General features: G+C 30.9%; 3 protein-coding genes across 3 annotated transcripts; 1 reads left to right on the top strand and 2 right to left on the bottom strand.

Moving 5' to 3' along the window:
• The first annotated feature begins 581 nt into the window (after positions 1-581).
• Positions 582-3,033, top strand: LOC106761081 (protein DSS1 HOMOLOG ON CHROMOSOME V). The gene is made up of 2 exons (XM_014644581.2): positions 582-747; positions 2,642-3,033. The coding sequence occupies exons 1-2, from the start codon at positions 657-659 to the stop codon at positions 2,773-2,775; spliced, it is 225 nt and encodes a 74-aa protein (XP_014500067.1). The 5' UTR covers positions 582-656; the 3' UTR covers positions 2,776-3,033.
• Positions 3,034-5,752: 2,719 nt separating this feature from the next.
• Positions 5,753-6,214, bottom strand: LOC106760242 (RING-H2 finger protein ATL39-like). The gene has a single exon (XM_014643707.1). The coding sequence runs from the start codon at positions 6,212-6,214 to the stop codon at positions 5,753-5,755; it is 462 nt and encodes a 153-aa protein (XP_014499193.1).
• A 13,306-nt stretch (positions 6,215-19,520) lies between these two features.
• On the bottom strand, positions 19,521-20,674 carry LOC106761581 (transcription factor bHLH168). Its single transcript, XM_014645141.2, has 3 exons — positions 20,387-20,674; positions 19,828-20,160; positions 19,521-19,704 (listed from the first exon to the last, which is right to left on the bottom strand). The coding sequence occupies exons 1-3, from the start codon at positions 20,534-20,536 to the stop codon at positions 19,609-19,611; spliced, it is 579 nt and encodes a 192-aa protein (XP_014500627.1). The 5' UTR covers positions 20,537-20,674; the 3' UTR covers positions 19,521-19,608.
• Positions 20,675-24,168: the final 3,494 nt, after the last annotated feature.

Consider the following 24,168-nt stretch of genomic DNA (forward strand, 5'->3'; position numbering starts at 1 on the left):
AACCGCGGCCTATTCCCCCTGCCACCTGCTGACATTCCCCATCAGTCAGCCCCTGCATTAAATTGACAGAGGAATAGGCAGCGATTGGTCAGAGAACCGCGGCCTATTCCCCTATCATTAAATTTTTTCCTCTGACGTGGAGGCAAAGGGGTTGGTTGACGGGGGTATATGCCGCGGTTAGGTGGGAAACCGCGACATATAAGTTCAATTTATTTACAAAAGTGCCATCGCGCAGCATTATGCTGCGGTTTCTGATGAACCGTGACATAATGTGCGCGGTATAAAACTATTAAAAAATATTCGCATAAAATAAGTTATAATGAGTGAAAAAAATTATGTCCTACATTTAATGGCGCATTTTTTATGCCTTCCACATGACACGATAATAGTTATATTTTAAAAATTTAAAGTAACATTATTTTAATATAAATACGGATCTTATAATTTCTAATTTTATTTATCTATAAATCATCTTACATAAGATAATTTAAATTTAATAATATAACTTAAATTTTAAATATATATATATATATATATATATTATTTTTTATTTTATTTTACTTTTTGTTTTTGTTCTGTAGTTATTAGCGACTGCTCTTTCTTCATCAAATATACGCACTTAGGGTTTTGAAATAACTGCGGATTCAGGTTTATCCATGGCAACAGAACCAAAAGCTACCACCGACGATGTCAAGATCGATCTCTTCGAAGACGATGATGAATTCGAAGAGTTTGAAATTGACGAAGGTAAATAACAGTAATCTCATCCTTTCTTTCGATTCCTGGCTAAGTTCTCCTTGCCTCTGTTTCAATTTCAAATTTTTTTGTTTATTCGTCCCGATACTTATAACACGTTTTGATCTTTCACATCGATCTAAATTTGTTTTTCCAGTTCCTTGGCCTCTTACAAACCGAGTTTTTATTGGAAAAGTTGTTATTATCCGATTTTGACTTTAATTGTTGTTTCCTTTTTCTTCTCTATTTATCTGCTGAATATGTTTTCTTTTTGACTGTTAAAATTCTTTCAAACAATATGTTTTTGTGTAAGATTCCAGACAGTCAACGGATAATAAAAACTGTATGTTTATAAATGCTGAATTATTGAATGCCACATCTAGGTGATTTTATTTATAGATGTTTAATATATTGGCTATTTGTTTCTGATCCTTAGACACTTGAATTGAGATAATAAGCATAGTGGACCTGATACATGTTTTATGCAGTGGTTAATAGTATTCCTTTCTGTGTTGATCTTTACTGTATTGCCGTTGGGAGTAATCCTTTCTTAGTGTAAATTGCATTGTTCGATTCATTCAAGAAAATATCTTTCTAGTGAAGCTTGTGTGTTGCCATATCCTTGGTATTCCACACGATTCTGGCTTATTTCTTTGAATCCAGGGGAATATAATGATTCAAAAAATCTGTCTCCTTTTTTATGTATTTGTTACTTGGGGTTTTATTGTCTTTCAGTTAGGAAGCAACGAAAAGTAGACCCAAAGATCCTTCATCCTAACCTTGCCTTTCTCAGGTCTAACTTGACATATAATACACAGACAGAACCAAAGAGAATGCACTTATTTAAGAGTCATAAATCTAGAAATTCACATGAGGTAGGATTAGCCCATCTTCATTTGGTGGAGCTCTGAGGAATAACTAATTGAAGGATATAATGCACGTCAATTACATGCCTGAATTAATGACCGTTTTGGTTTCCTTGAACCTAGCAGAACTATAAGTACTCCAAGGTAGTCTAAATTGTAAGATACCTCTTAAGAAGTTGGAGTTTGTTAAGGGTCCATGTAGGAAACCTCAACAACAACTCTGTTATGTAGGATAGTGAAATCTGTTAGTTTGCCCTTGCTTCATCTTTTTTTTCATCTTACCCGCAATGAGAGCTACCATCCTGACACCGTGTCACAAAGCTGTTGCATTTCTGCAGTAAAGCAACATTACCTTCATTAACCCACATCTTAAACCTACAAGCCTTAGTTTCCGACAACAAAGCCCCCTCTTTGTCTTTCCCATTCTCTGCTAGTAGTACTTGATTTGCTTTCCTTGCCATTTCTTCTCTAGGTATTCAGGCAGTTTTCCTAGTATATAGCAAATATGGGTTTATTCAAGTAGCCACTGCGTATTCGGCTGAATCTTTCTATCATTTAAAGATTCATCTGCAATACTTCACCCAAAAAACACTTAAGATTGGTTGATATTTATTCATTCTTGTCTATACGCTATTAAACCTTTGCACTAAAAATAAATTCCTTTCCAAGTCGGAAATAATAGTGCTCAGATTTGTATTAACAGAATCAATGGGTGAGAGAGAAAGATGGACTCGATGAAAGGACTTTATGTTTACAGCAAATTTTAGAGGCTCTACCCTAGAAGCCACCCAATTTATGTTCTGTTTTCTTTATAAAATGTATAGAATATGGACTATCACTCATGGTATTAGAGTCTACGTTCCAAACATTGTTCGTCAATGTGGTTGGTCCTGTTTCTCGTCTGTAATAAACATTTGGTTCATTATTGTTGATGGTATTTGAAAGTTCTTTTGGTATAGAGAATGCTAATTCAACACTTGTTTGGGGGTCATTCTAATGTTTGTTCTTTATGTTGCACTTTTTTGTTTTACAACTTCCAGAGTGGGATGACAAGGAGGAAGGGAAAGAAGTGTCTCAACAGTGGGAGGATGATTGGGATGACGATGATGTTAGTGACGATTTTTCTCTTCAGTTAAGAAGGGAGTTGGAGAGTAATACTACTGATAAGAATTAAACCACCTGAGACTTGGGTGCTTGATCACTTGGAAGTAGATGAAAACTATGCCTTGTTAGGAAGGAAATGTAAGAACATACATACGGACATAATTTTCTATTCTTTCCTGAATATCTGCTTAGAAGTTATTGAGTGTTTGTACATTAATCAAATTCTGCATTATTAGGTGGAGTATGGCTTTGAAAGTTGACTTAAAACCGTGAATTATTCGTTCTTATTTTCATTATGGATTTGGGTAGGTGTGCTTTTTTATGTGAACCATTCTTGCTAATGGTGCAGTTAGTTGCACATTTTCTTGTAGCTCCCGTGTTCCAAGTAGGAACTAATCAATGTAAAGCCTGAAAACATACACTAATCGAGGAAGCACTTTTCAGATAACTTAATTAAATACTTATCCGTTTTAGTTAAAAGAAAAATATAAAGAAAGGTAGAGTTCAGTTCAATAAGCTTAAATAAGTTTTGCTTAAACGCTCCCCGAGTTTGACATTTGTTCATTGGACAAAAATTGATGTGTTTAATTGTGTTCTAGTTTTCATATTTTTAATCTGAACCAATCCATAACGAACTTGTATTTTTGTGATTTTAGATTTTATATTTTCTAAGAAATTACTAAAGGATTACTTGTAACTCACCTCCAGATGATTATTATTTAAATTATTTTAGGCTAATTTTTCGAGGACGTGTAAAAGATGGGGAAATTAAAATTGAGTTTAAGAAGAAAGTGTCTGATAACATTTCAGGGATGAATCAATGTAAATTACTTCTTAAAAGTCTTTTTGATACTGACATACTAGAGTGTTGAATTTTTAAATGAGTTAACTATATTTTTTATTTTTAAATTATAATACCATTTTTATTTTTATCTATATCTCAAACTATGATTTTTCGTACTTAAAAAATGTATAGATACCGTCTTTCTCGTCTAATGGTAAATGCTTTTTAAAATGACAACTAATGAATCATGTAAACCTTTTAAGATTTTTGACATGACGATAACATGTGAATTTGTGATTTATCATTTGTTATGTTAAAATAGTTAATGTTGTTAGATTAAAATGATTGTATCAATGTATCATTTAACATAAAGTTTGTGATAAAGACTAACATCAAAATGTATTATTTAACATGAAGTTTGTGATAAAGACTAACATCAATATATGGATAAAAACATAATTAATGTTTTTTAAATTATTATTGGAATATAATAACATAGTAACTACATTAATATTCCACTAATGTGAGGTTTAACACACCAATACAATCTTCAAAGAGTGTTCATTAGGTTGAATTACTTAATAATACCAGTTGACTAAACTCAATTAAATTAAATTTCATTTATGATCATGGTAAAATATGATCCAATATGCACTAACACACTTTTATATGGATTTAGTTTATGAACTAAATTCAAAATTTATATTTGAGTTATGAACAAATTGTGTTTTTTCTTCATATCTTAATCTAAATAAATTTATTATGACAACTTATTAATTTTGTTGAAGCTTTGAATTAACTTTTGTAATTATATTATTTTTATTTATATTATATTGAATTTAACATAAAACTAAAACCATTCTAAATCGCCTTTAACGAATATTTTTCTTACAAACCATTGACGCGAAAAGCAGCTATAGATTGCAGGAGATCCACATGATTTGTTTTTTTAGTGATTGACATGGCTTTCCTGTTGAAATTTGAATAAACAATTAGATCTAAATAAAAAAAAATATTATAAATTACTTCCACCTTTAAAAAATTAGTAAAACACACATTTAAAACGTTTTACTAAATGTAATACTAGATGTTTCTTTAAAGGAAGTTATTAGATGTTGAAATTATAAAATAAGTTGGAGATACTCATACTTTGTAAAATAGCGTGGTATCAAACTAAATTTTCGAGGCATTTTCCAAGTTATCACCTATTAACATATTTCTTATAAATTATACATATTGCTTAATACGATTAAGATAGAATGTGATGATTTTATCTATCAATAATAAGCATAGTGGAAACGATAAATCATAGGATATTGTGGATTTTCACTTTTGTTAATAGTCGTTGCTAAGAGCATTTTATGTCTATATACAATTGACTAAGTCAAAGACAAGTCACATGATGATGATGATTTATTCCTGTACTAGTAGAATATCGACAGCATAACAAAATGTCTTAGCATTAGGAAATTGCAATTATCGACGGAATATCTTCAAACACCCATTATCTATTATAATATCTATCATGGACACTTAGTTAAGACAGATAAGATAATGATTTATCTACCCCATTACAAGATCATGAATGGCCAAAAATCTGAACATAACAGGGTACATTCAAGTACCACAGTCTACATCAGAATTATTACTGTTAAATCGAGTAATTCAGTTAAATTCAACTTGACCTATTATGAGTTCGTTATTTAGTGAGCTAATCTAATTTAATTTATTTATGAACGAGTTAAAAAAATTTGAACTCAACCCGCCTCACCACAGATTGATAAGTTAAACTAGTTAACTCATTGACTCGAATTGAATCCGAGTGAGCCGAGTCCAAAACTATTCTAGGTAAAAAAAATTTCAAATACAATCCAACTCATACACTCACACTCACAGTGCGCCATATAGGATTACGGGTTAGAACCCATTTTCACGTTACTGTCCAATCCAAAATACAATGCAACAACCAGTAACAACAGGCAAAGCAACTTGTGTTGATAAGATAGCACGAAAAAGACAAAAGAAACATTCACTATTTCGTTGGAGTTCATGTTCTCTGGTCTCAAAATCTGTCTGGAAGGATAAGCATTTCATATAAACCAACCGAATAAAGAAAAGGGGTAGTTCATGATTCACCAATGAAATTACTGTGTTAATCTAACAATCAGAGCTAAAAATATGAAACACTGATGAAAATTTTGGGCACAAATTCACCTAACCAGACACACCAGACAAAAAGAAATAGGAGGCAGTTTGAACAGGTCTATGATGTTACAATTTCTACATTCTCAGAAGCATAACTTTGGTGTTCTCTTACTGAAAGAACCCATGTTCTGCAAATGGGACAGATGGGTGTGTGGAGAATCCATGAGTCTATACAGTGCAGATGGAAGGTGTGATTGCAATTGGGCAACAACCTGCAGAAATCACCAACCTTGAAACTCTCCAAGCAAACAGCACAATCGACTGAGCTGCTGAACCCTCTTCTCTCTTCTGATGCTGATGCTGCTGCTGCCTCCTCGTACACAAAGCAAGGAAGGTTTTTGAGGTCACTAATGTTGTCTTCACCCAACATTCTTTTCATTCCACTCATGTTCTGCCTCTGTTGAGTACCTTCTTCATCAGTATTGTTCCCTCTGAAGACTCTCCCCACGATGCAGACATGGATAATCACCAAAATCGCTATACCCACAAACAACATGATCAAAGAAATCACAATCTCCATCACTGTGATCTTGCCCTTAGAGACAACCACCGATTGTAGCAACGGCGAACCACTGGTTGCTTTCGTCACAGCTCATATTAGATATATATTAAGAAATATACAGTTCAACATTTATCATATAAAATATATGCAGAGATATAGACAAAGAGATAGACACTAAAGAAGTAAGAAGTAAGAAAATTAATTAGAAAACTTGGAACTATTACTATCAATAAAACTGAAAAGCTTTTGCTTTTGGTTGTTGAGTGGTTAGAACCTGAATCAAGTGGCGTCTATAATGTGAAGAAGACCCAATTGAAAGAGTACTCAAGTTCACTACAGTTCAAATCCGAGTTAAATAGATAAAACTTATATAAGTCTAAATTTTACAATGAAAATTCATAAATTTATTATTTTAAATTTTTAATTAAAAATATTGTATGATTAGAGTTAGATCTTATTCTGTCTGAAATTTTTTTCCATTGATCATTATAAATGTGGGTTGAATGACGGTTATGAGAGCCATCAAAATGGGTCACAACCCACGAGTTAACCCGGCTCATCACGGGTTCAGGTCGGGTTGGGTTTGAAAAAATTAAATTTTTTTATGCGAGTCAGATTTCAACCCAGTTTATTTAAACCCGGCTCATGCGGGTTGAACCCGTGGTGGGCCGGGTTGGCCCGCCAACCCACCTACCTAATTTTATTTTTTAATTTATTATTTTATTTATGAAACCCTAAAAAATAAAAATAAAATATTCTCTTCACTTCACTGAGTATACCAAAAAAGTAATCTCTGCTCTCACAAATCACTCTCACAAAACTTACTCTCATTTATGGTGCTGTCACTCTCATTTTTTTACTGAAATTCTTCAAGGAACAAGTTTTTTCTATGTTTTTTGTGTTTGTTTTTGGATGACATTTGGATTATATTGGACTTTTTATTATTATTTTGAATTGTCTTCAATTTAATATCTTTTTTGGGAGTGAAATAATTTTAAATTTAAATACAGAAAGTTTGTAATTTTTTTTATTTAAAAAAATTGTAATTAAATAGGCTAGTGAGCCAACCCCTTTATCCACCAACCCGTGGTGGGTCGAGTCGGGTTTAGATTTTTCTGACTCGCTAATAAATGAGCCGGGTTAGGTTGGCTCACTAAATGACCAACCCGTGGTAGACCAAGCTGAGTCAAGCCAGGTTACCCATTTTGACAGTTGTATCTATTACAATATATAACTAAGTTGTAACTATTACAATATATAACTACTTATCTAAGGGACACAGTGCAAAAGACTTATCAAGTTTAGAGGTGGTTTGAAATTGAAGAAAGTTTGAGAATTTTTCATGTAGTGAAAATGTAACCTCAATAGACCCAATAATTGCATAAATAACTTTGCAAAAAGAATTACTTTTGTAAAATACACCTTGGCATTGGAATGTATTTCTTTACTCTTTACAATTTCTAAAAGCATCACTAAAATTTTGAAGTTCATATTTTTTATTGAGTTTTTATGTGCTGTCAATTTAGTAATTCTTTAAAATTTTATGTTGTTATATTAAAACCAATTTTAATATATTTTGAACTATCAAAATCAATATATATATATATATATATATCAATATTTTTTTATGGTCCAGCAGAAGAATCATACTATAAACGTTAAAAACTCAATGTTTTTTCTTACATTACCTGCAGGAAAATCATTAAAAAAATCTTAAATAAATATGTATTATTATCAGTATGCAATATAAATGAATTATTTAGTGGGTACATTAAGAATTTGATTTTTGGGAAACTAAATTTAGGAACTATTAATTATTTTTTGTTATAAAATCGATGAAAGTTTAGTTTTCAAGAAGCTTAATTTTGAACAATAAGCATTATCGCTAGACGTTGTAAACCCACTGAAAATTAAATCCTTGCGAAGTGGAATAATACCGCAATCACTAGGAAGCCGAATCTCGGCGAGGCTTTCTGATTTTCTTTTGAAAATTTAATGAAAAAGAATTTTTATTAGTTTTTCGACACATAAGACTCTATTTTTCATGTTGCAAATTCAACTTTTTGAAAATTAATTCTCAACATGAATAATGAAAAAGTTTATTCAGATAAATAATTACTTACATGTTTATTTTGTAAAATTAACATAGACTATTAAGGAAAAAATGAAAAAAAAAAAACACTAAAAAGAAGTTTGTGAAAGTAGCGAAGGAATAAATGGTGAGAAATAGGCAGTCTGAAAGTAGCATTAGCGTACAACTATGTGTGTCAACATCATGAGATTAGCAAGGACCATTCACAGATTTTATATCGAATAATATCTGACACGTACTTCAACAACATAATATATCATGTTAATGATGCATGGTGCACAATAAAAACGTTCATAGTCATATTTAACTTTACCACCTACTCTATTTTCTTCTCTAAATTTCATATCAACTCTTGACATATATTTGTGTTTGGATAAGAGAATAATTTGTTTATTTAAAAGTTTTAAAATATTTTGAAGTAAAAATGTTTGGAATTTAAAATCTAAGATACTTGTTTCATGATTATGAAACATATCATATTATAACATTCATCTTAATGTTAACATAGTGAATAAAAAATTTTGAAAATATATACATGGTAATAAATAATCACACTAATTTGAAATTTCATAAGCAATTATTTATAGAGAGATGTGAATTTAATCCACTTCACCGATTTAGTTTTAGTTTATATGGGTTGAAGTTAAATAAAAGTCACAAGATACAAAAGTCCATATAAGTTAAATTTCATAACATCAAAATAACAGTAAAAGTACTATGAATTAAGGTTAAGACATGGATCACTTTATGAAAGTCTATTTTAAGTCAAAGTAGAAAGGATTGGATCGAGAAAGTCAAGTAGTTTGTTTAATGAATCTAGGAAAGGCTATGTCTTGATTAAGTTAAGGTTGATAGAGTTTAAGTAAAGTTAGATACATCTCATGCTAAGTCGAGTTAGTTTAAACTGAAGAATTGAGATGAGTCAACCTAGGTCAAAGATTTTGCCAAACTGGCCTAGCTTGAATGTTAAGCAGAGTTGGTTTATACCAAATATCAAATGAGTCAACTAGACAAAGGTTGAGCCGAATCAACCTAAAAGGTTAAGTCGAGTTGACATGAGTAAAGGTCGATCTGAGTCTATCTACGTTGAAGGTTGACTTAAGTTAGCTAGGTAAAAGAACAAAGTCTAGTTAGGCTAAGTTGAAGGTTGAGTCGAGTCAACCCAGACTGAACAATCCAAACCAAAGGTCAAGCTAAGGGAACTAGGTTGAAGGTTGACCCAATTTGAGTGAGCTAAAGTATTGAGTTTAGTCAATCAGATTAAAAGTCAAGCTGAGTTAGTTAGCCCAAAGCTTAAGGCAAGTTAACTTGGGTCGAAGGTTAGCGTAAACAACATACCAAGACAGGGGTGAATTAGTTTCTTATCGAAAATTGAGCCTTTAAATATTTTTTGTTGTAATTAAATTTCTTTATGATAAAAAAAAATAAGAGAGTAAGGAAGAAAGAAAATTGTACATGTGATTTTATACTAGTTCAGATCATAAGGATTCTACGTCCAATTGTTAATCTCAAATGGGAGTTAACGATCCACTATCAGAAAACCAACAAATTGTTACAATCACAAATAAATAAACAAGTTTAAGATTTACAACACTTCTCTTGTTACCCTAAGAGGTGAAATTTATTTTCCCTGAAAGTCACAAGGGATGAACATCTCCTTCAAATGCTTCATGAAAGATGACCACCTCCTTTGAATATTCACAAAGGATGACAAGACTTTACTCGGCAATAACAACACTCAATCATAACTTCCGTGAAAGTTTTTGTTTTATTCCAACGCAAAATTCTCAAAGTCATGGCACATGGGTTACACAAATCCTAGAACACATTTATCACAACACACAACAAAAACAGATAAGATTTTTGAAATTCATGTATTTCGTATGTTAGAATGAGAATCACAATTCAATATATACAAATCTCACTCAAGGATACCTCAAAAAATCCTTTGTCAGTTATTTAACATGTGATAATCGATTATCTAAATGAGGTAATTGATTATGCATTTAATGTATGCACAACAGTTAAAAACATGCTTGAAAGCTCATAATTTTTCGTGATAATCGATTATGGTAAGTCATAATCAATTATAGATAATCAATTATTCCAAGGCAAAATGAGTTTCTAGAAAACTTACTGATGGAGGTCGCACCCCATGCAAAATTTAATGAGCATAAAAGAATGTAGTATAGACTAGGAAGTGACTCCTAGGTCGTCTCTCAAGGACCAAATGTGGTTCGAGTCTTAGGTCTAACACGAAGGGGGGTTTTGAAATTGTTTGAGATAATAATTAAACTAAATTAAAAACTGGAAATTGTAAACAACCAAACATAATTGAAAAGATTGCAATAAAGTAGAGAAACATTAAAGTCGAACAATTTAACATAGATAAACCGAACGGTATAACTAAATGCAGTAGAATGAAAGTGAATGTAGAATTAAAACAGCGAAACTAACTGGAATTCAGTGAAGCTCAAAAATATTGCAGAATGAAAACTCCTAAACATAATAGTAGCAGTAAAACTAAATTATGTAATCAAGGCTGAAAATGAACTTAAAGCAACATCATAAAACGATTTTTAATTCTAGAAACGAAGCTAAACCAAATGAAATTTAAAGTGTAGAAGCAAGATGGGATTAAAGTGCAAAAAGGAAATATGATTTAAAGCACACATTGTAGTTGCAATTAAAAAAAATTAAAAAAAATTAAAAGAAGAAAAAAAAAACTTCAATACATGAACCGTAGCATCCAAGGCCCCAAAAAGAGAGTTGGAAAACGTGAACCAATATGCAAGGTCTGAATGCAGAAAATTTGTAAAATGGAAATGAGGAGCTCCTAACTCCTGGATGTGACACATGTGCTAAGCTAAATCCATCAAACTAGAATACTTAAATTAAAAGTAATAACCATGCAACTCTTTTCTCCAAACAAAATAAATATTCTTGTGTGCACCTAAGAATTCAAAATGAGAGTAGCATAAAAGCATGTCATTCTTTCATTCAATGAAACAAAAAAAAAAACTAAAAAAAAAAGTAGCGTTGCTGCTATTTCCAGCGCTCCATACAATAAATAAAAAGGAAAGGAAAATGTTCTTCTTCATTCAACAAAATGTACCCAACGTAAATATATTTCCCAGCTCTCAAACACATTAAAAAAAAAAAAAGAAAAACAAGTGAAGATTGGCAGCTGCAGGACGGTCCAACCCTTCATTCTCATTCATCCATAATCAACAAAAATAAACATGGTTTTCTCCTATGAATATGCTGCAGCCAATTAAAAGAAAGGAAAGAAGTGCTATCTTTATTCAACCAATGCCAAGAACCAAAAACATTGTTCCTATAGCATTGCAGCCGAGAGAGTGTTATTTTTTTTTCTTCCAAAACGTTGCAGTCCCCCAAAAAGTGACGGCTGCAACTATTTTCTAAGGCCATGTGTCACCAAAAATTAGGGTGGGGTCCACCCTAAAACCCTAGGTTTTGGTGCCAAGTGTCCCTCAAAGTTTGGGGCCATCATATTTTTGCCAACAATGGCCCATTGTGCAAAAGTTTGTCAAAAGAGTTTAAACAACTAAATTACAATGTAACTAAAATTTAAAATGTCTAATTTGAGAGTCTTGAATTTATTTTGTGTCCTCCAAATGTCCCAAATTGTGTTTCCAAAATTTTCCCTGAAAATAATAACGCAAATAATTAGCTCAGAAAATTCAAATTAATTAAAATTAGAATTTCCGATCAAATTAAGCATAATTAGGAAAAACGGCAAAATACCGGACAATTAAGCACAATTCCCTGATTAATTCTAGCACAATAAACTAAGTGAAATCAATAAAATATCGACTCATCACTTACAAACATACAATACATGGAATTAAGGAAAAATAGTACCCTATACATAAAACTATTAAATTATAAAAGTTTTAACACAAAACAAGTCTTCATGAAGGTCTTTTCGCAACATGAGCACTTTAGACTTGACTTTGGGACATGATCAAAACTTGTAGGTTTCATCTTTATGCTAACAATCTCCTCCTTTTTTATGATGATCAAAACTCTTTTGATTTAAAACCTTTTATAACTTGTACTAATATGTAATGCATATATAACTTAAAGAAAAAGGGATTAGTAGAGAAGAGATAAATAAGATCAAGTCTTTAAACATATTTCTCCCATTTTTTATCATTATTAAAAAGAGCTATGTATGATTAATTAATTTCTCCCCCTTAAAATAAGAACTCCCCCTTAATATAAGCCATAAGATAGTAAAACAATCAAAACTAAGGCAAATATTTCATTAAAATAACAAACATAACACAGGAAGAGGAAATGCAAATGACATACAATGAAAATGCATGGAACTCTAGAAGGTATCACTATCAGTAACAATAGCAGGATTAACTAGATCCTCTAACACATGGACCCAACCATTTATATCCCTAAGGAGAGCACAAACTTATTCGAGCCTAGAAGCCTGAAGGAAAGACATGACATGCAGTACTCACAATGTTCAGCCCAAAAATATTTTGAAATTTTTTATCCATTTAATAAAGTTCTTCTATAGATCTATTATTTCCCTTTACTATTACATTTTGTTGTGGAGTTTCTAGGCGCAAAAAAGATATGAGAAATTCTAAGTTCTTCACAAAAATTTTCAAATGATTCATTTTGAAATTTTCCTCCATGATCACTTCTAATAGATTTTATTTTCAACTCTTTCATTTTGAATTTGTTTTGCAAACTTTTTGAAAACTTTGAAAGTTTCACTCTTTAGAGTAATAAAGAACGTCCATGTATCTCTTGGATAAGCATCAATTATAACTAAGGCATAATAATTTCCCTCAAAACTTTTCATCCTTGAAGAATAAAATAAATCCATGTGCAACAGTTCTAAGGGTTTTTCACTTGAAACATTATTTTTCGAAATAAAAGATGATTTAATTTGTTTACCCTTTTGACATGCAACACATAATTTGTCCTTAACAAATTTTAGTTTTGGTAGACCAATTACTAAATCTTTAGATATAAGTCTATTCAATTGTTGCATATGAATATGATAAACTCTCTTTATGTCACAACCATGGATTTTCTTCTTTTACTACTAAATATGAAATATTTTTATTTGATGCATTTTCTAAATCAATTAAATAAATATTTGAATGCCTAATACCTTTCAAAGAAATTTCAGAAGAATTTTTTTCATGGATAGTGTAGTAATTGGGTTCAAATGTTACGTTGAAACCTTTGTCACATAGTTGACTAATATTGAGTAGATTATGCTTTAATCCTTCTACAAGCAATACATACTTTATCATCAAGGTATTTTCACTTATTATGTCTCCTATTCAAAGGATTTTCCCCTTGTTGTTGTCACCATATGTGACATAGTCTTATTCCTTCTTCCGGAAGTTTGAAAATTTCTTTTTATCTCTTGTCATGTGCCTTAAACAACCACTATCGATGTACCACATGGACTTCCTAGATTTTGAACTTATTTAATTTTCATAAATATTGTCACCAGCCTTCAAACATGTGTTGGCATGCTCATTAGTGTCGCTTGAGCTTAATGTAGATTCATTATCCTCATCCCAAGCAATATACGCCTTCTTTTTATTGAAGAATTTCTTTTGGTCTCTTTCTTTACCCTTCTTTGGGTTTAGGCAATCTGCCTTCATGTGTCCTTTCTCTCCACAACCATAACAACGGTAATTTAAGGAGGATTCTTGATTCTCCTTCTTTCCGCTTTTGGACCTTCTTCTTCCCTTGGACTTCATGAACTTGCTCAACTTTTTGATGATGAGATCTATATTTTCTTCTTCTTCTTCTTATTCCTCATCTTCCTTAATATTTTTACCTTTTTTAATCTTAAGTTTGAACGTCAACATCTTTTTCTTTCCTTTCTCTTCATCTTTGTTCAATCTTTCGAGATCCAGTTCATGTTCTCTCAATTTACCAACTAATGCAGCCATTGACATGATATTGGGATTTTGTGACTCACTTATAACAATCACCTTTGGTTGCCAAGTCCTGTCCAACGATTTAAGAATTTTAATATTTAATTCATCGTTTTCAAAAGACTTACCTAACCCAATGAGATAATTCACAATATGATTGAAGCGTTTCTGACATCTATGATGATTTCTCCCTACTTCACGCGGAACATCTCATACTCTTATATTAGAGTATTCCTTCATGCTCTTCTAACATCATTCGTTCCTCCGTGAGTGACCCTCATCATCTTCCACATCTCTTGAGCATTCTTACAAGTAAAGACCCTATAAAACTCGTCAACGGTTAAAGCAAATGATATTATATTACAAGCTCTTACATCTTGTTGAGATTTTCTCCTATCGTCGGCATTCCATTGATCACATGGTTTGGGTTCCTGCAAATTGTTAATGAATACAGTAGGAACAAAAGGACCATTGGAGATAGTTTCCCAACTCTCAATTAACAAATTCTATGAATATTTGCATTCTAACTTTCGAAAAAGCATATTTTTCTCTAGTAAAGGTTTGATGTTGCCCCGTCATTGAATTATTATCAAAGCAAGCTCTGATACCAATTGTTAGAGCGGTGCAATGGAATGGTTAGCGTAAAACAACAAACCAAGAGGGAGTGAATTGGTTTCTTATCGCCAATTGTGCCTTTAAATATTTTCTCTTGAAATTTAAATTCCTTCACGATAAATTAAAACAAATAAAAGAGTAAGGAAGAGAGAAAATTGCACAGATGATTTTATACTGATTTAGATCACAAGGATCCTACTTCTAGTTGTTAATCTCAAATGAGAATTAACAATCCACTATCGTAAACCCAATAAACACAATCACAAAGAAATAACAAGTTTAAGGTTTAGAACACTTCTCTTGTTACCCTAAGAGGTGAAACTCACTTCCCCTGAAAGCCACAAGGGATGAACACCTCCTTCGAATGTTTCACGAAAGGATGACCACCGCCTTTGAATCTTCACAAAGGATGATAAGGCTTTACTCAAAAACAATAAAAGCACTCAATCACAACTCCCGTAAAAGTTCTCACTCTATGCCAACACCAAGTTCTCAAATCCACAACACAAGGGTTACACAAACCTTAGAACACACTTATCACAGCACACAACAAAACAAATAAGACTTTCAAAATTCACATATTTTGTATATTAGAATGAGAGTCTCAATCCAATATATAGATATCTCACTCAAGGATACCTCCAAAAATTTGTTGTTAGCTATTTAACGTGTGATAATCGATTATCTAAATGAGGTAATCAATTATGCATTTAATGTATGCACAATGGTAAAAAAGCATGCTTGAAAAATCTCATAATTACTCGTGATAATCAATTATGGTAAGTCATAATCAATTATGGTTAATTGATTATCATTAGTTGGTAATCGATTATTCCAAGGCAAAATGAGTTTTTAGAAAACTTACAAACATACAATACATGAAATTAAGGATAAATAATACCTTATACATAAAATTATTATATTACAATAGCTTTAACACAAAACAAATTTTCATGAAGGTCTTCTTGCAATATGGTCACTATAGACTTAACTTTGAAACATCATAAAAACTTCTAGGCTTCATCTTTTTGCTAACAATATATGACTATCAAAATTGTCATATTAATTTATTACATTAATAAAATAATCGATTAGAACTTTTCTTTTGTAATCAAATTAATTACAAAAGCAATTTACTTGAGATTTTCATATTCATCAAAATGATCTAAAGCATTCTTAATTGGCGTAGGTGTCATTTTTTAATATCAACACATAAGGTGTATTTCTTCTTTTTTTCTCCTTGTTATCATTCCTTTTTGTTAATCTTGTCAATGTGTAGGTGATTTTTATAAGGTAATTGTTAGCATTATTGTTATGTGTAATTCTTAAAGTGTATTTCAAGATTCTTGTATTGTAAAGTTTAGGATTACTAAAATGTTCTTGTAGTATTGTAAACTCTTATTTCTATAGTGAAACTCTAGCTCAAGATACTTGAAACAGGATGTAAATTCTTAAAAAATTAAATCGGTATAAAATTTATTGTTTCTTATTTCTTCTTGCATTATCTTTTTTGTCTTGATAATTATAAAGGTTTTAAAAACTAAATATTATAGATACACTTTTTAATTGATTAAACCAGTTTCAAAAAAAGGTTTTAAAAAATTAAAAAGAATAAAGATTTTAGAAAAACCAATTCAATTACCTTCCCGATCTTGATTGGAAAATGTTTTTTGTAACTATTTTAACACAAAAAAAACCCCTAGTTAATTTGGACAGAAACTAAATTACCCTTAATGTAAAGACTTAATGTAAGGATATGAAAGTTGAGAAAGAGATATATCACAAACATTATTAAAATCTTGAATAAATGTAGGACAAACATTAGAAGCAAAAGTTGTCCGAAATTGTTTCCAAATATATATTTAAAATGCTAGATAGCCAAAACATGGTTCCACGTGTAAGAATCCAAGTCATTATAAGTTTTATAGCCAAAAATTGCAAAACCTCTAAGTCGTAACATTTATGTTGTGTTCACTTATGCTGAATTTTCTGTTCACGAAAATTTGCAAACGAATAAATTAAAAATAAAATGTGTTCAATTTCTTCCTGTGTAGCACTCTCAGGGAAGCCTGAGAATAGGAATTTTTCTGAAATAAAAGGCTTGTTCAAAAGTTGGTGTAGCACTTGCAGAGAAGCACATGTCAATAATAATAATAATAATAATTATTATTATTATTATTATTATTATTGGAAAAAAAAGTAATACAGTAGTGTTTTCTTTTAATTCATTTTACTACATTGTAATTTCTATACTTTTTAAAAATTATTTTTAATAATTAATTTTAATTTTTACTCTAAATAAACATTTTACAATTAAATATAACATTAATAAATATAATTTTATATTACTTTAATATTTAGAAATATTTTGATAATCTTCAATTTTTATCAATTAAATAAATTTTTGGGTTAAATATGTTTTTAGTCCCTATACTTTGGGACGATTTTGGTTTTAATCCCTCTTTCAAACTAAAGTACAATTTAGTCTTTCAACCTTAGAAAACTCTGGTTTTAGTTCTTTTTACCAAATTTTTTTAACTTTATTTACTAGGGACTAAAAACATATTTAACCCTAAATTTTTTAAAACTGTCACATGAATTAAATCTTACACTAATTCTCATAAACTTTACCTCTAAATCTACTCTCAATTACTTTTAAATCCACTCAAATAAAACATAAAAAAAAATTACCTTTAAATCTACTCAATCACTCTTTTCCAAATCATCTCCCCAATCATCCCAAGTGAACACACCCTTGGTGTATTCTTTTGTTTTTACTGTCACCATATGATTCTCTCAGTCAAATTTTTTTCTCATATTAATATTTCTTTATTATTGTCTAGTTTCAATGTATTTATTAATATTTCTTTAATATTATTAAGGGTAACCTAAATGTCTATAACATTATCATTATTCTACAATTATATATATATATATATATATATATATATATAATATTGGATTTGAAAAAAAGTAATTAGATTTATTTGAATAGGTTTAAATGTAAAATTGGTGTTGATTTTTTTAAGAGATTTAGAAGTAAAAGTGAATAGATTTAGAAATGAAGTTTATGAAAATTTATAATTGATTTGTTGTGATAGATAAAAAAGTTTTAATAGATAAAAAAGAAATATTATAAAATTTTCTTTGATATTAAAAATAATATGAAATGATTTTTTGGATGAGTTATTTTTTATTTTTTAATTATTAATCATTAATTTTGAAAAATTATTATTATTATTAAACACATCCGGGCAACACAAAATAAGAAATTGAAGAACATTTTTGACTCATTGAAATCGACTTAATGAACAAAATAACTTATTCTCACACACGTAGGGATTCTTGGAATTGGTTTCACCAAATCCAAAACCAATTCCTAACTCTCCAACGGGACCACCTTACACCCATGACATAACATTTCACAATCATCTTCTTGTTGCTTTGCTCTATATGGAAGTTCACATCACATTTCACCATTCCTACTACTACAAAGCTTCTTCATCATCACACTCATTACAGAAGGCGATTGATAACTCACCTCAAACACAACCATACCAGAGTCACAAAAACAAAACTCAACTTCTCCACCTCTCACAAATAATAAACTCCTGGATGTTATTATTGTTAAAATTTACACTTCATTTATATATTATAAATTAATTTTATCTTTAATAAATAGAAACTTTCAGAAAAACTCAACGTTTCCCTAATATGTTTTTTTCTTCTTCCTTAAATTCTTAAATAAAAACACATTCCATTCACAAATCCGTCCCTTTCGATCACTCTCAATAATCCTCACAGTGTCAAACAATTGATCCGAAAGAAAATACATTTTAAAGCAAATATCCTTCTTAAAATATTTGGGAATTTGATTGAATATAATTCATTTTAATAAAAAAAAGTTGGTCAAAATAGATCTCCACATAATATACTGGGATGCTTTTAAAACTGTGTCCTGATGCCTTTCATCCAAGTCTTTTCAAAAATAATGATGCTGACCTTGTTCACACATACATGGAATTAGGTCCAAAATTTAGGTTCAGTTCATACACTTCTTACAACATCTCCGCCGGCGCAATAAATTCAAAAATCATGGATCGACACATATCATAAAATCACTTTTTTTTAATGGAAAAACTTCTTTTAACAACATTTTTTTAACAATTTTTGATAACGCATACGTGGCAGTTTGTAATTGGTCCGTTTTAAATATTTTTTAAACATAAATTCAAATAGACTAATAAAATGATGACACGTATCCGTTATCAAAAAAGTTATCAAAAAATGTTGTCAAAATATCACTGTCATTTTTTTAATTTGCTTTATTTCCCCTTTCAGTAGTAATTTCCCTCAAAGCCGTGTGAACATCTTCATCACTTCTTCAAAATTATTACTTTGCTTAATTATTCTATTACTCATTTCAACTCTGTCACTTTCTTTCAAATTATCATTCATTTTTAATCATTTTCTACTTTCTACAACGGATTCCCAAACAATCAATCTTAATCTTTATTATATTATATACTGATGAACTCTAATGCGTATTATCTCAACTTATTTAAGATTATAACAAAATTTATCATAAAAGGAAATATTATATGTTTCTCTTTTGTACTTAAAAGAAACAAATAGATAATTTTATTTTTATTTTTTTTATAAAAAGCTAATATATATATAGATTAATATGATTGGCAGAAAGGCAGGACATAGCTCTGAAACTAGTACATAGTGAGGTACAGAGTAGCTGTTAAGATTCACACGTCTTCCGGCCAAATTTCTAATGGGGCAATAAATTCTTGAAGTCTATCCTTTACCCTTGTCGTCTCCACGCCAACTCTTGATATTTTAACCTGACACAACAAAAACCATATCATCAAATTAGTTAATTGAATTCTTCTTAACTTCCGAAGAAACAAAGATTTCAGATGAAAATGTTGTAAAATGTGGTAAAAATTGATGATGTAGAACTTTACCTGAGCGTGAACAACGTAAAATAACTTGTCTCCGACAGTTGAGAAGCTTGCAGTGACAACTTCAGCACCTTCTTCCTCAAGAACGCTGATTACTTCGTACAACATGAATGTCTTGTTCAACCCACTCACCAGCATCACTTCGATGCCGGAACCCAAGTCTCTTAGCTCAAGTATTGGCAACTTGGTCTCATCGTTTTTATCAAACATTTTTCTTTCACTGCTTTGGTTCAACATCGCTTGCTCCTTCTGCCTCTTCAATTTCTCTATTCTCTCTCTCATGTGTTTTATGTACCTTGCTGCGAGATCCAGTTGGTCCTGCTGCCCTAGCATCAGCTGAAAACATTCAACACTTGGTTAAAAAAAACTTCATGGATAAAGATACAATTCATCAAACAGTTAGAACGTGATTTTGAAATTTTAGTTCGTGTTTCAAATTCTTATACAAAAACGAAGAAAGAATCAAAAGAAAGTGCCTTTTAAGTATCCCAATTGAAAGAACTGGGTGAAGAGTTGAAACAAGAGGGGTGGCGAAAAAAATGAAGAGATGTTCTGTGGGTACCTTGGATTTGGGTGGTTTGAGGTTGGGAGGAATAAGAGAAGCAAGCTGATGGCAGAGGGATTTCATGTGAATTCTGCGGTTTCTTTCGATGGTTTTGCGATCAAGTTTAGTGGAATCATCGATGGTGCTTGCTGCTAATCTCTTCTTCATCTTGATCGATTGCGAGGTTATTTCATAAGTTTGTGTGAAAGAGAAGTGATTAGGGAGCAAAGTAGTGAGTGTGTAGTAATGATAAGATGGATCAATTGGAGTGTTAAACAAGTTGAGGTGTTTATATAGACAAAATGTGTGGTCTGTGGCATCCTAATATTCTAGATTAACTATGTTTATATGCACTGTCGGGACCCTACAACCCCTTTTATAATTATTTTTATTATTTCCCTATAAACAATTATCTTTCTATCCAATTCTGTGGTTGTGAAAAGGAAAAAGAAGGAACAAAGGAGAAAGAAAGTTTTAATTTTTTAACTAAAAAACTAATATTTTAACAATTAACATCTATTGATAAAGTAATTAATAAAAAATATTATAAAGGTTAATTCTAAATTATTATAAACATTAACAAAATATTCCACTCACATGATGTAGTGTAGTGTTTCTAAGTTCAACAATTGTTTGTTTTATTAAAAAATTGCAACATATTTAAATAACTTAATAAAAGGTCATAAAAAATAATATTAATAATACATTTGGAATATTACATTCTAATCATACTCACAATTTTCAGTTTATCTGTTTGGTCCTTAAGCTATAAAAATGTATCAAATCAATCCCAGCAGTTAACGAAATCAATGAAATATGTATCAAATCAGTCTCATCTATATTCTTTCATATTTGTGGGTTTTTTGAAGGTTGCGAAATCTCCATATTTGGATGACAACTTGGTACGTATTTCATTGATTTCGTTAACGGCTGACACTGATTTGATACATTTTTTTATAACTCAGGGACCAAAAATTGATATTTTTAAAAGGGAAGACTAAACTGAATACCATACCACCTTATAACTTAGGAATAAAAAAGGATTTAAACCTATAATTAAATCAGTTAATTGTCATACAAAATTGAGAAAAAATAACGTGATTGAAATACTTTCTGTTGTACCATCGTTAGCTTGTGTGATTTTGTATTTAGTTTACCAATCAATATGATATATTTAGAGTAGAAATAAAATAACATTAAAACATTTATTAGATTACAACTATATGTAAAGTTAATGTAATATGTGTAAAATATGATTTACTTTACCGATCTATTATTTACAAAGTATTTGGGGGCTTTTCGTGCACAAAAGCACACTCGGTGTAATAAAGTAATGATACAACCAATACTGTTTTCAATGACAATAGTTATTGTAAAATATTTAAATAATTGACTAATAACTTATTTTAAAAAAAAAAAAAAACTTACACGAGAATATATAGAGGTATAAATTTGTTTGCCCTTTCACCAAGTTGTATTGTGATGTATGTTTGTGTTTCTATTTTCTTATTGCTTATTATTAGAAGTCATGTTTTCCTTTATTTTACATATAGAAATATACCAAAATATAATATTTGCAACAAAGGTCTTTAATGCATGTGTCAAAGTAGCAACATCCAATAATAAGTATAACATTATTGTGAGGAACCTTCTGCATCATAAGTTTTACCATGAGAGGGGAAGAACACGAACACATTATGTAAGAGTGTGGCCCCCTATACCCTTTCAAAGGCCATCAATTAAAAAAATTAGTGGAGTTAACGTAATTCTGTAATATATCAACAGTAACTCAACTAAGTTTTTGGTATTGACTTAGTTATAAGAGAGAATTTCAAGCTAGACTTTAATAGGTGTATGTGAGAGACTATACTATATTATATATAGAAGGTAAACCGATGCGTTTATCGCAAGAGTTTTAAATATAGTAATGTATGTGTAAAAAATTACATCTTAGACTTTTATTTATAGTAGTTATTATGAATTTTTATTTTTTGTTGGTTTAGTCATTACTTAATCATATCTTAATCAACATTAGTTGATTGATTCACGGTTGTCATCTGTTAAGTGTTAATGTGACTTTTATTCAGTAATCAATCAATCTTGTTAATGGATAAGTTAATCTGTCAATTGATCGATCAGTCAATTGATTGGGTCGAGATAGTCAATTCGTTGATCGAATGGTCAAATCAAAACAATTAGTCCACCAATCAATTTATGAGTTCAACGGTCAATTAATCAACCTATCATATTTCCAAATTATTGGAGAATAATATATATATATATATATATATATATATATATATATAATAAATATAAAACATAAACAACTAATCCGCATTACATACTAATATTTTAATACACATCATAAGAAGACGTAGTAAACTAAAATTAAAATAAATGTAGAGACACGGTGGTTATATCATTTAATCTTTAACTTTAATGTCTTATCATTCAGTCCATATATGAATTAAATAAGGTTAAAACCACTTAGGCGTCCCTATTTTCGTAAGGTCTTCCCATTTTAGTCCCGTTCTTATAAAACTTCCCAATTGGGTCCTTAAAAATGCCAATTTCGTTGAAATTAACTCCTGCCGTTAAAATTAAGTAACGGTGTTAAATCTGAGCAGAGTTGGATGGAGGACGTGTCAATCATTAAAAATCATAGGAAACGTGGCAGAAAAACTGAGTGGTACGTGGCGTGATTAATTGATAAATTGAAATTAAAAAGGGGATTAGGGTGGGAGTTCATCGCTACGAGTTCATCTTCTTCCTCAGACCAACTATAAAACAGAAACCTTCGCATGTATCTTTGAATTTTTTCGCTTCGAGTTCAATGTGAACATTAACAATATTTTTCATTCTACAACAACCGAACAAAAATAACCAAATCCAAAACAGAACCTACCATCCTCATCGTCATTATCTTTGTCTTCATCTTCATCATAAACTGTGAAACCTCATTAGGAAGAACCCTAAAACCCCAATCACAAATTTCATTCTCAAACGTAAACTTCATCTTTTTCCTTATGAATAAAGCCTGCAAAAGGAAACCCAGAAATCACAGTACCAGGGTCCTTTTCTCCTCCACCAGGGTCTCACAGGCTGTGACATCATAACAGAAAAGCCCTCTCTGCATGCGTTCTTCCCATTACACCACCAAACTCAAAATACTTAAAAAAAATCATGAAACAACTACAAACAAGGAAAAGAAAAACAACATTAAAAAAAAAAACATCGAGCTTGAAAAAAGGCAACTCCTTTTCAATGACCTTGTCAACCCTCTTCAAAGCATATGAAGGCAACCTCGCACCTGTCCCCAAAACACCACAAAAATACACAGATGAGCAAAATCCAAAGTCCATCAAACAAAGCTACAACCGCGGGTTTTAACCCCACACACCCCCAAAATCTGAAATCAAAATCGATCCGTCTTCTCTTTCTACTCCTTCTCCCCTTTCTCTCATTTCGCGTTAATCGGAGGAAAAGTTGATAGATTTGAAGACCTAATGAACCGAATTGCAAAACCCAAAAGGGAATTGGAGGGAAGTTGAGAGAGGATGGTGGTTTTGGTGGCGGTGATGAGGAAGGGGGTCAGGGTTGTGCTTTGTTTATATATGGAGATAGAGAGAGAAGGATAAGAGATGAGAAAATGTAATTGCAATTGTGGTGGTTGTGGTTTTGAATCGGTATATACCCAATTATCATAATATCCAGGAGTTGGTCGGAGAATCATGGAGAATGTATAGAGTTTGGTGGTCGTGAATTTGAGAAGATGCAGTGTGTCTGACAAACCATAATTA

Source organism: Vigna radiata, chromosome 5, assembly GCF_000741045.1.
Source record: "Vigna radiata var. radiata cultivar VC1973A chromosome 5, Vradiata_ver6, whole genome shotgun sequence".
Taxonomy (NCBI): Eukaryota; Viridiplantae; Streptophyta; class Magnoliopsida; order Fabales; family Fabaceae; genus Vigna; species Vigna radiata.